Below are 14,311 nucleotides of genomic sequence, written 5' to 3' on the forward strand. Positions count from 1 at the left end.
AAAAGTACCACAATGCACCTTTAAAAGAACTGCATAATCTATAAAAGAGTGTTAAAAATACATTAGTTTTTACATTGATCCTCTGCAGGGACACTCGCTGGGGGGGTTCTTTCTGTATGTACTAGTATCTCTATGGTGGAATGTTCAGTAGTTACCATGGAGACACAACGCACACTTTAGCACACACTGTTGAAAAAGTTTTAAGATTGTCTGAAAACTCAAGAAACAATACAAAATGGATTTAAACAGCACATTCTCTGGAGCCTGTGATGAATGCGACAGTTCATGGTCCAGTTTAAGAGTTTAATTTTCAACTAAAAAATGACTGTGACTAACTGAAAAACTGTTGGCTCAATTGTAGTTTTGGATAAACCACTTCTTTATTGACAGATTGTGTTAAATTAAAACTCAGATAAAGTCTAACTTGAGTAACAGATCTTCAGACAGAGCAGTGCCTCTAGTTCCTCATGTCACAGTCGAATGTTGATGACATCAGCTGCAAAGTATCAAACAACAGTTTTGTGATCTTTTATGAAGCTACAAAAACATGTGCGTAAACGTTCCAATTGAGGTTCAAGTTTCATACAAAACATGACTAAAGGAATGTTCCACAGTACGGCATTAAATGTGATCTAGCTTGCATTTACTCAGATACTGGTGTTTCATTTTATTGATAAACAGACGTACAGATCTGACATGTACCTCGGGCTGTTCTACTTCTACATGAGATCCATACATTCTAAAGACTGGATCAGACAGAGCAGTGCCTACAGTTAGCATCACACCTCCAGGGAATATAGATGACATCAGCTGCAGAGTATCAGTTGTAACCTTGTACATATGTGTATTGTGTGTTTCTAATGACACTTTTGTGGTGTGTTGCAGAAGGAGCTGAGTCTTCCTCGCAGAGGGAACATGTGAGTATGAAGCTCTCGTCTGTCAGCCGAGCGTGCCCACACCTCTCTGACCTCTTCTACTTTTACACATGTGCACACCAGCCTCATGCTCGCTTACATTTACTTAAGGAACTTTAAAGGTTGAGGGTCCATCACCTGCTTGTTTCTATGGAGATGTCACTGCTCAGCCTGGAATGATCCACAGTGTGACGTTAAACAGCTCTACTTTACATTGATTCAGTTACAGCTGGAAATACTGCTCAAATATCCCTAGAAAAACAGACATTCTGACTGTGAGCGGGGTCGCCTCTCCACAGATCTGACCTGTAACTGGTCTGGTTTGGTCTCCATGAAGATAGAAAGGTTTAATGCCATACTGTGAAACATTCCAGGCAAAACAAGGACTGCAGATGGATGAATGTTTTCTATGCACTGTCCTTGTTTTAAATAAAATAAAATAAAGTTAAATAAAATGAAATGAAATTAAAGCATTTGATGAACCCTCCACCAGAAATGTATATATATATATATATATATATATATATATATATATATATATATATATATAATATATACTTTTCAGGGTACTTTTATAGCAACATACTTCTTCTCCTACTTGAGTAATATTTTTATTGAAGTAACAGTACTCTTACTTCAGTAAAAGTTGTTCCCACTGTGAGTGAGTCTAAAGTGACAAAAGCTTTATGTGACAATCTGAAATGATTTGAACACTGAATATGAACTGTCTTTTGAAAATACAATTTTCAAGGATTTTGTGCATTATTTAATGTTTTGTCCTTCAAATTACATGAACTTCAAATTATAAATGAGATGATCCTGACAGTTCCTCTTTTAATATTAATAGTATTTTTTATACTTGAGTAATTTCTTTGACCACTACTTTGTATTTCTGCTTGACTAATATTATTCTGAAGTGGCTCCTGCAGCCGTCTGTACATGTGTGTTGTTAGTGGTGAAATCATGCTGCTTTAAATGTTGTTGTTGTTTGTGACATTTTGACGTTTTTGAACTTGGAATGCATGAAGACTACTTTTTATGTTTGTCCTCCAGTCAGAATTTTCAGAATTGGTACATTTCATCTTAGATTTTCTTTTTGCTCCAATTTCAATATCACATTAGAATTATTTCAAGTTGACATGAAATCTGAGCTCTGTTGTCTCTGGATAACATTTTGAGCACAGTTTGTACTTTTGTGGCTTGGTGGCACTGTTGCTTCACTATTTTTACGACCACTGCAGTTATTCAGAACACAGCTTGGAATAGAGTTGCCAGAAGTATCGAAAATCAGGTACTAATCGATACTAAAACCAGATACTCATTTGAGCAGGTATCGATACTAAAAAAGTCACATTCACAGACAGAAATGAAGCTTCCTGAATAGTTTTCGAATGATGTTGAGCTGTATCAGAACAAGTGTCAGAGCACATAGACTATATACACACATGGACCAGTATAGTATAGTATTTACTTCCTCCCACTCCTTTTTCGGACACAAGGAAAATTCTGCGTAACATTTATTTTGCCTGTTATTATAGAATAGAAATAGTTACTTTTTGTGTTATATCTATGTATTTACGTTTTTGCCTTTTTTTTTATTATTTAGTTTTTTGTTTTGTTTTTTAATTTATGTTCTATGTATTACTGTCCGAAATAAATAAATAAACAAAAAAAACTAAACAAAATAGAACCTACTGGACCACTGACAATTACACACATATAAGAGCATGTGGGGATAGAAAAGACAGTTCTATGATTTAACATTCAAAATCACATTCTCTTGTCTAAAGAAAGAGTATTTTATATTATCATTATAGTAATAATCACTTTTATTGAGTATCGAGTCTATTCCTTACTAACTTGACAACTCTAGTTTGTCATAAAGTATTATATACTGTCAGTGTTGGGGAGTAACAGATTACATGTACCGGTGTTGTGTAATCAGAGTACAAATTATGAGTAACTGTATTCAGTTACAGTTACTGTTTCAATTAGTGGTAATTAGATTACAGTTACTTTGTTGAAGTAAATGGATTACATGGAGGTATTTTCACATTTTGGGCTAAACTAGGACTAAAACCAGAACTAAAACCAGGACTAAACTAGGACTAAACCAGGACTAAACTAGGACTAAATCCAGGACTAAACCAGGAATAAACCAGGTCTAAACTAGGACTAAACCAGGACTAAAACCAGAACTAAAACCAGGACTAAACCAGGACTAAACTAGGACTAAAACCAGAACTAAAACCAGAACTAAACCAGAACTAAAACCAGGATTAAACCAAGTGTAAACCAAGTCTAAAACCAGGACTAAACCCAGACTAAACTAGGACTAAACTAATACAATATGACACTAACAGCAGGGTGGAAATAATTGTGATTTCATATAAAAATCATTTCTCTATCAATAATATTTGTAATCTGGTCAAGTAAAGACTGAACAAACAAGAATTTTCAGGATGTGGTTTCTACATTAATGTAGTTTTAAAAAGCATGACAATATCAAGTAATCCAAAGTATTCAGATTACATTACTCACTTTAAGTAATTTAATGGATTATGTTATAAACTACATTTTGGGATATGTAATCTGTAATCTGTAGGGGAATACATTTTAAAAGTTTCCTTCCCAACACTGTATACTGTATATTACATAATTTTATAGTTGTGGAAAAGTAGTTTGAAATTCTGAAAGCCCATAGGAAGAGTCTTGTGCTTCTTTCTTTCACAGAAGTTACATAATAGTTATATATATATATATATATTTAAACACATATAAACATATCATTTTAGGGCGGCTCTTAACATTTTGACCATATGACCTAGACTACTCCAGTAAGATAATATTACTTCCTTAAATGGCAGTTGGCTGGTCTTGCAAGCCTAATTTAAACATTCCATAAGCGTTGCATAAGTTTAAGAAGTTTAGATGGAATATTTCCCATTTCTGCGGAGAGCACGTCTTACATAAGGGCGCTTTAGTTTCATCACATTTTCCCCAGTTGTTAGTTTCCAACAAAAACTGCTCCTACTTCTTTATGACTAATGGTAGTTTTATTGATGTAGATTACAGGGTTTATTGTGAGAATACAACGCACAGTACACAAACAAATCACATGAGGTAAACAGGTGCTGTCACGATTAGGGCTGGGCATCATTAAGAAGTTGCCGATACGCTACATACCTTGGTACACAGGCCACGACACGATACATATCTCGATACAGTGCACTTTTGATTCGATATGGTATATTTCAAATCGATTCGATACAGTTCAATAAAAAATAAAGGCTAAATCATGGCTGTGATAATAAAAGTGTTTGTTAAACCACTTCTTGTGCAAAGTTCATATGAAACACAAACATTTTAATCCTCAAAACAGTGTCAAAATGTCAAATATGTTGCATAAATGAGTTTCCTTTAACTCTACAAGCAACAAAACTGTAGCTCTGTAACAAAATTATTTAGTAAAACACACATAAAAATACTCTTGGTGATATATCGATACAGTAGCCCACGATATCGATACTGTATCATCAATAAACTGATCGATATTCCGATATTTTTGCGCACCCCTAGTCACGATACTCACATTTCAAACTCCATTTCAGTACTAAGAGGTAGACTTGATACTTAATACTGATAATACATGATGATAATAAAAAACACTCTTTATTTAGGCAATAGCATGTGATTTTCAACATTCAGTCGTAGTACTTTCTTTAATATTCCCATGTGGCCTTAGATGTGTGTAATCCTTCAGTAGTCCATAGTCTCCATAGTGGTCCATGGGTAGAGTGACCAGGTTTTCAAAATCAGAAACAGGGACATGCCCGGTTTGGGGTGATTGGCAATAATAAAACTGTGAAACGAGTGAATAATTAATGAAAATGTTTCTGCACTCAGTCAATTCATGACAAACATGGGAGTCAGTATAGTCACATTTTCTTTGTGTTTAGTTCATTTTCTGTATTTTACCTCAACAAATGACAATTTATGCCTCTTTTACTGTTTGCCAGGATCAGATTGGTCAAAAAGAGACACCAGGGACAATTTTTGTACAAAACTGGGACAAATCACTTGTTTTGTATAAATCTGCTGGGACAGGGGACACAGGCTCAAAACAGGGACTGTCCCGGGTAAATAAGGACGTCTGGGCTTCCTGTCTATAGGTCTCTGTGCTCTTATACTTGTTCTGATACATCTCAACATCATTCTCAAATTCAGGAAAAGTTCATTTCTATCCTGTGAATTTAACTTTTTTTAGTATTGATACCTGCTCAAATACTAGTATCTAGTTTCAATACTAGTTTAAGTATCTGATTTTTTTTATACTTTTGACAACCCTACTCTTTAAATATATGAAATACCGACTGAGTTTCACTGTTGTCTTGTGTATGAGCAGGGGTATGGGGCAAAACTGAAATAATACTGAAATGGTCTTGGGGCTTTCCGCATGTGTAGGGGAGTGAATCAGCCGTACAGGTGACACAGGCTGAGTCATCCACCAAATCCTCCATTAGGAAGTGACTAGTCTCTTGTTATTATTATTATGGTTATGATAATTAGGGACTAGATAATCACCGCGAGCTGCTATTTATAATTCATAAACTGAAAATAGAAAGGAGTAGTCATGTAAAATGTTTGGTGAGTGAGTGATTGTGTACTATGTCATATGCAACTACTGCAAGTGTTCTCATGATACTACAATGAATTACACAGAGCACCCTTAAATCATAGTACTTTCTTTTTTTATTCCCATGTGGTGTTATATGCAGTGATGGGGAGTAACAGATTACATGTACCAGAGTTACGTAATCAGAGTACAAATTATGAGTAACTGTATTCGGTTACAGTTACTGTTTCAGTGAGTGGTAATTGGATTACAGTTACTTGGTTGAAATAAATGGATTACACAGAGGTTTTTTCTTGTTTTCACATTTTATTTCTTTTTTTTTCTTTTTTCGGTAATTCCGCTCATTTCCGGACACTAAACCAGGTCTAAACCAGGTCTAAACCAAGTCTAAACCAGGACTAAACCAGGTCTAAACCAGGTCTAAACCAAGTCTAAACCAGGACTAAACCAGGTCTAAACCAGGTCTAAAACCAGGACTAAACCAGATCTAAACCAGGATTAAACCAGGTCTAAACCAGGTCTAAACCAGGTCTAAACCAGAACTAAACCAGATCTAAACCAGGACTAAACCAAGACTAAAACCAGGACTAAACCAGGTCTAAAACCAGGACTAAACTAGGTCTAAACCAGGTCTAAAATCAGGACTAAACTAGGTCTAAACCAGGACTAAACCAGGACTAAACCAGGATGAAACCAGGTCTAAAACCAGGACTAAAACCAGGTCTAAACCAGGTCTAAACTATGTCTCAAACAGGATTTAACAGGACTAAACCACATTGTGTGGACGTGTCTCCTCCTCTTCTTTTAATAATATTTTTTATTTGGTTCAGTAAAGTCTGGGCTTTTTATTTTCTTTTATCAGACAAAACATCTTATGTTACGATTTCCTCGTCTTTGCTTCTCTACAAAAAACCAAGTAATCCAAAGTATTCAGATTATGTTACTCACTTTAAGTAAATTAATGGATTCTGTTACAAACTACATTTTGGGGTATGTAATCTGTAATCTGTAGGGGAATACATTTTAAAAGTTACCTTCCCAACACTGGCTATATGTGTGTAATGGTCAGTGGTGCAGTAGGTTCATGTTGGTCCATGTGTGTGTACTAGTCTATGTGCACTTCTACTTGTTCTGATACAACTCAACATCATTTGAAAACTTCAGGAAGCTTCATTTCTGTCATGTGAATGTGACTTTTTAATATCGATACCTGCTATTTAATTTTAAATACTTCTGACAACCGTATTTTGAATTTAAATGAGCTTTTCTTGTATGTTATAGGCCTCTGAAATGCCACATTGGAAAAGGCCAATCAAATAAGGCACAATGAATACATTACTGTGCAATAGGAATATAAATTACCTTATAAAATCTAAAATAAATACTGTATAACCTATCTATTCCATAATAAACGGAATACATGTATTAAATTGTTCTCATCATCCTAACAGTGCATATTGAGTGGTCTTTTGTTGTGAGCAGTACTCCCCCTGCTGTTCCAAAAACATGAGACATTCTATTAGACTCAATTGTCCATGTAATTTAGATGAAATGATTTCATGATCTTTGTTATTCTGCAGAGTTTAGTGTCACATTAGTGTAATCATCATTTTACAAATTGATTCGGACACACAAGGGAGTGTTTCCAATTGTCCAAACTCATGAAAAAACCATGAGGACCTTGACATCCCCTGGTGACATGTGCAGCGTTCAGGGACACTGGGAAAACTGAACACTCCACTCCCAAACTCAGCTTTTGTGAAGGTAATCTAATGCAAGTGAATCATTCTCAGTCTGTCACCGCATGAAATAATGAATGTATCTTTGGAGCAGCCAGTCCCATGTACATTCTGTTCAAATTATGAGCCTATTCAAATGATGGATTTACTGTGGATCATTTTTACTGAATGTTTTTTTTTTTTTCTTATTTGCACTTTCATCAGTTTTTCCTCAAACCCCTAATAGCCCTGCACAAAAATCCCAATGTGCACGTTTCTTAAATCTTTAATCCTTACTTCAAATAATTTATATATTATAGATTTAAACTTCAAATATAAGAAGTCTAATATTTTAAGGGGTGTAATGCTAACAAAAGTCTCGCGATACGATATCGTCACGGTATGAACCTCATAGTATGATATTTATTGTGATTTCGTGGGAAAGCTCATGATATGACGGGGAGACTCACGATTAGGGATGTAACAATATCCAAATCTCTCTGTACAATATTTTTCACCATATACATCTCACAGTACGATATTTATTGCGATATTCAGATAATATGCTGCTTTATCCTCTGAAAATGCCTTGACAAGACTTAATCCAAAGAACTAAAAGTGTTAGAACTGTTATTTCTTCTTGTAATCTGCACTGAAATGGAGCAAAGATCATGGTCTATGTAGTTCACTCTGTCTTTATTAGCTGTTGCTGCACCATAACTATATTGTGATGGTCCATGATATTATTGTGAGAACTTTGACAATACGATATCACCGTATTTCAGTTATTGTTACATCCCTTTTGTGGATCACTACTTTGTATGTCTACTTGAGTAAAATTATTTTGAAGTAATGTTACTCAGAATTTAACCCTTACTGAAAAATGTAAAGGTGGGCAAGGTATAAACCCGAGGCCTCTTATGCCCTGACGAAGTTTGGCTGAAATGCATTGGTGTCCGTCCATGTAATAAATAACTTTTAATATATTCAGTGGGTGTGCGTCGAGTTTATACCTTGCCCTTCTTTCGATTTTTCAGTAAGGGCTACATTCTGTTCAGATTTTGTCCATCATAGAGCTACTACTTTTAACCTTTTTATGACCCAGTGAAGCGTTCTACCTCTTCTCTTGACCTAACTCTTACTTGAGTACAAATTTTGCCTGAAAATAAATAAATATACAACCTTAATATATACAAAGTCTAATCTTTAATAGAAAAAAGGAAAACCCCTCGTTACTTCCAAACATTTCCCACGTTGCTTGAAGCCCTCACAGCTCGCCCCGCCCTCTCCTCCTCCTCGCCTGTCTCCTGTCGTTGCGCATGCGCGGTGTGTCTCCCTGGCTGCTGGTGCCGCTGGAAACTTTGGCTCACTTCACTTGTTCTGCTGAGCGGAGGAGACCCGGGACCATGTAACGCTCCATGCTCCATCTCTCCACGCTTCCACCGACCATCCGCTTCATGACTTAGACCGGGACATGGGTGTTTCCTCGGCGTCCCTCCATCACCGCCTCCCCGTCCTGCTACCGTGGCTCCGGGCTCCGCTTGCCCCGCAGCTGAATGGAGTTTCTCCCGTCGGACACTGCGTTCCCTCGGCCAGCGCTTTCTCTTCTCCCCGTGACCCCCGGAGCAGCCGAGCAAACCGCGGACTTTAGCGTTATGCCTTCCGTGATTTAACCCCATTTTCTCCGCTGGATATCTCTCATTAAATCAACATGTCTGACCAAAATTACTACTGGACCGTGCTGCCCAGTTACAAAACTAGCTTTGTGACTGGAGCAATGATGAAACGCTCCAAAAGGTAACGTAAAAAAGCGAATATTTTGCTTCCTAGCTTCACCAAAATGTACCCCAAATGGCTGTCGCAGTGCTCAGTGATCCCCCTCCTCTCCATGGCTTTGCCCTGTGTCTGTACTTGGCATATCTAGCTCCCCACTGGCCAATGTCAATGGGGAATAAATACAGCAAATTGTTGAACTCTCGTGTTGCTTTTGCGTTGGAAAACCACGGCTGCACGTTGTTTTGGGAGGGATCTTTGTACGGGTCTCATTGACAAAGCCTCCACACTGTATCTGTCGCTTACATCCGCCCTAGTTTTTTGTTTCCGACTGATCCGACGGAGAAAACGTGGCGAGTCTTTGGCACAGAGAGCAAAACGAGCCTTTCTGCGCTGTGTTGCACCGAAAAAAACACTGTAATCGCTCTCATCAGGACTAGGATGTGATTTGAGAGGAAATGCATGTTGGTGGATAACTGTCATGTGTGTATGTGTTTATATATATATGTGTGTGTGTGTGTGTTTTTTTAATTCAGCATGCATTGTTTTGCTTTGGGCAAAAAAGTAATGTTGTTTATACTGGTTACTGATTGCTCCAGTGGGGTTGGTCAGTAACTAGTCATGCTTGTTACTGTAAAACTACTGTTGCTTTTGGGCGGGGAGGTTTTATTTACATCTGAGGTAGGTTAGAATAGTTAATAGGGTGAGCAGACATCCCTGTTTACCCGGGACAGTCCCAGTTTTGAGTTCTGTGTCCCCTGTCCCAGCACATTTAGCCAAAACCATTGATTTGTCCTTGTTTTATACGAGAAATGTCCCAGATGTCCCTATTTTTGACAAATCTGATACCGGCCAACTGTAAACAGAGACATACATTGTAATTAGTTTAGGTAAAATGCATAAAAGCATGATTAAAAATGACCAAAACCAAAGAAAATGTGACTATATTGACTCAGATTTTAGCCCTGAATAGGCTGAGTGCACTCATTTCAAAATTTTAGTATTATTGTTAGAAAATCTGATCACCCAAAGTTAAAGGGCCCATATGACGCTGTTTTGTGATGTGTTCTAATGTTGTTTTCTCATCACAAACAGACCTGGAGTTGTGTTTTGTTTTATTCACACCTGTTTAACTCATAAATTCTGTGTATTTAGGCTGAATTCTGCTCTCAAACGGAAAACGCTCTGTTCCACATTGTGATGTCATGTGGTAAATACAGGAAGTGCTCCACTGTTTTTTCTAATCTCCACACACTTTGACCAGAATCACTTGGATAATTTCAGCCCTGGGATTTCCCATCTCTACTGAACAAAAAGTAAAAGTAAACTTAAACACTAAAGCATCATGACATCACAAGGTGGACAGAGCATTTTGAGCTATGGACACACTAATAATAAATGATTACTCAACTCCCAGTCTGTTTTTTACAGCATTATAACACGACTTAAAGCTCACAAGAGTCAGTTTTTCTTTGTAGACAGTAGATTCATGTGTTTTACTTCATAGGAGCAGTAAGCAGAGAAATACTGTGATAAATGACAATAATGAAACGACTTCATGCCACTGACACAATTCAAATAAAGCAGGATTATCCCAGTAAACCTTATTTTAAATGTACTTTATTAAAAGGATTGAAATGCAACAAATAAACAGCACAATGAAGCACTAATTAGTCACAGAATCTATTTACTCAACCGTCTACAGCTCAAATCCTGCCTTGTTATTGAAAAGTGACTCAAATCTCCCCACTTTTACAAAGAAATTTTATACATGATAAATATTGAACCCCACACTGGCTTTCATTTATTGAACCATTAGGCCAGTCACAATAATTACCAGTAAAGTATCAACTGATTGTTCAATAAATGATGCATTTTGGGGGTCAGTATTTGTCGTGTGTACAGTTTCTTTGTTATAGTGGGAGGTTTGGGGTATTTTTGTTTTATTACAAAACACTTGAGCTGTAGACAGTTGAAATGGGAACTTCTTTGGCGAATTATTGCTGCATTCATAAATAAATCATATTATTTTGTGTTTGGAAATGACCTTTCATTATAGTATTACAAAAGGACTTTATCTTGATTGTACTATCATCATCTGTATCGACTGTTGACACTCCTACTGCTGTTACTACTACTACTACTACTACTACTACTACTACTACTACTACTACTACTACTACTACTACTACTACTACTACACTACTGTTACTACAACTACAACTACTACTACTACTACTGTTACTACTACTACTACTACTGTTACTTCTACAACTACTACTATTACTGTTACTACTACTGTTACTACTACAACTACTACTACTATTACTGTTACTACTACTACTGCTACTACTGCTACTACTACTACTACTACTACTACTACTACTACTACTACTACTACTAACTACTACTACTACTACTACTTACTACTACTACTAACTACTACTACTACTTACTACTACTACTACAACTACTACTATTACTGTTACTACTACTACTACTACTGTTACTACTACAACTACTACTACTATTACTGTTACTACTACTACTACTACTACTGTTACTACTACTACTACTACTGTTACTATTACTACTACTGTTACTATTACTACTACTACTGTTACTACTACAACTACTACTATTACTGTTACTACTACTACTGTTACTACTACAACTACTACTACTACTACTACTACTACTGTTACTACTACTACTACTACTACTGTTACTACAACTACTACTACAGCTACTACTACTGCTATTACTACAGCTGCTACTACAGCTACTACTACTGCTATTACTACAGCTGCTACTACTACTACTACTACTACTGTTACTACTACTACTGCTACTACTGCTAGTACTGCAACTACTACTACTGTTACTACTACAACTACCTCTACGGCTATTACTACAGCTACTGCAAATACTACTGCTTCTGCAACTACTATTGCTACTATTACTACTACTGCAACTACTGCTACTGCTACTACTACTGCCTCTACTACCACTACTGCTATTACTAGTACCACTAGAGGGTTGAAATGGTAACTTCTGTGACTAATTATTGTTTCATTCTGTTATTTATTTGTTGCAGCTCAGGCTTTTTAATGATGCTGTCTATTTAAAATGGTTTACTGGGATTATCCTGCATTATCGTTATTGTGCCAGTGACATAAAGTAGTTTCACTATTATCTTTTATAGGAGTATATGTGTAGCAATATATCAGGCTTCAAACTGCGTTATTGTGTGACAGGAGTAATACTGGGAGTTTAAGGCAGAGGCCTGGTGTGTTGCAGCAGTACACTAGAGCTGGAGGAGGCATTTGCATTAGAATGGTGCTGGAGCCACAGTGTTTTGACTGTGCTGTGCTTTGATTAGTCACCGAGCAGCTGACATCCGTCTAAATAATTCTCATGTAATGGCCGGTCAGTATCAGTGTTATTACCAATGTTAATATGTTGTCTAGATGTGAGCTCGGTTTTATAATGTCACAACCGTTGTCATGGTGATGTGCAAAATTAGAATAACAAATCCGACTCATTTAAAGGTCCGAAAGTGGATTCTTGTGAGTTATGTGAGAGTGATGTTACTTAATCAAAAACACACCTGGAGTTGTGTTTTGTTTCAGTCACACATGTTTGAGTAATCCTGCATTATAAGTTTGTCTACATCTCCAGAGCGCCGCAAGCTCTGTTCCACCTTGTGATGTCATGCAGCAGTAGTTTTCAAGTTAACAGCTCCTTTTTATCTTTTGTTCAGCAGAGATTGGCAATTTCACAGCTGAAATGATCCAAATGATTCTAGTCAAGGTATATTACCATGTGACATCACAAGGTGGAAAAGGGTATTTTTGTGTGAGACAAGAAAACAGCCTAAATGTGTGGTGTTTGTGTGTTAAATGTGTGTGAATGAAACAAAACACAACTCCAACTCTGTTTGTGATGAGGAAACAATATGAGTGAGTTAGTTTATTTTCTTCAGTCAGTTAACATAATCATTCATCATGTCAGACCCTATTAACAGAACAGGAGACAAGATGCAGAACTATTTACTGAAAAACCAAAACAAAGCATAACTCATCTTTTGAGTGCAGGAAAGAATACCTACTTAATTGTTTTGGTGTACACACACACACACAACACACACAATCCAGTACATGTCGATGTTCATATACACACAAACACACACACGTATCAAATTGGTCAAAAATAGGGACAGCTGGGACATTTCTTGTATAAAATTGGGACAAATCTGTGGTTTTGGATAAATCCACTGGGACAGGGGACACAGCTCAACACTGGGAGTGTCCCGGGTGAACAGGGACGTCTGCTCACACTGGGATAGGGTCAAAAGTTCTTCTTGTTGATCACATCCACACTGCTAAATTGGCAAATGTTGAAGTCAAATAAAAACCAGAATAGGTCTTTGGTTTATTAGTTTATTGCGTCTTTTACTGCAGTCGTACAGAGCTGTTGAGCAGCTTTACCACAAGACTTTGTTTACCCCCAGTAAACACCACAGAAACACTAGTTAGTTAAAGATTCTCTCCTCAACAGTACAGGCAGTGTTGGGAAGGTTACTTTTAAAATGTATTCCCCTACAGATTATAGATTACATATCCCAAAATGTAGTTTGTAACATAATCCATTAAATTACTTAAAGTGAGTAACGTAATCTGAATACTTTGGATTACTTGATATTGTCATGCTTTTTAAAACTACACGAATGTAGAAACCACATCCTGAAAATTCTTGTTTGTTCAGTCTTTACTTGACCAGATTACAAATATTATTGATAGAGAAATGATTTTTATATGAAATCACAATTATTTCCACCCTGCTGTTAGTGTCATATTGTATTAGTTTAGTCCTAGTTTAGACCTGGTTTTAGTCCTAGTTTAGTCTGGGTTTAGTCCTGGTTTTAGACTTGGTTTACACTTGGTTTAGTCCTGGTTTTAGTGCTGGTTTTAATCCTGGTTTTAATCCTGGTTTTAGTTCTGGTTTTAGTTCTGGTTTAAGTTCTGGTTTAGTCCTAGTTAATCCTGGTTTAGTCCTGGTTTTAGTTCTGGTTTTAGTCCTAGTTTAGACCAAAATGTGAAAATACCTCCATGTAATCCATTTACTTCAACAAAGTAACTGTAATCTAATTAGCACTCATTGAAACAGTAACTGTAACTGAATACAGTTACTCATAATTTGTACTCTGATTACGTAACTCCAGTACATGTAATCTATTACTCCCCAACACTGAGTACATGCTAGTGCTA

General features: G+C 36.7%; 1 protein-coding gene across 1 annotated transcript in view; it reads left to right on the forward strand.

Moving 5' to 3' along the window:
• The window catches only part of mast3a (microtubule associated serine/threonine kinase 3a), a 95,723-nt gene that overhangs the window by 11,175 nt on the left and 70,237 nt on the right, over positions 1-14,311 (forward strand). The window contains 1 exon segment of the mRNA XM_055151566.1: positions 886-917. Within this exon segment, the coding sequence (XP_055007541.1) occupies positions 886-917 (32 nt within the window).

The sequence above is a fragment of the Boleophthalmus pectinirostris genome, unplaced genomic scaffold (assembly GCF_026225935.1).
Source record: "Boleophthalmus pectinirostris isolate CB_2022bp ecotype Guang Dong unplaced genomic scaffold, ASM2622593v1 HiC_scaffold_16, whole genome shotgun sequence".
In the NCBI taxonomy this organism is placed as follows: Eukaryota; Metazoa; Chordata; class Actinopteri; order Gobiiformes; family Gobiidae; genus Boleophthalmus; species Boleophthalmus pectinirostris.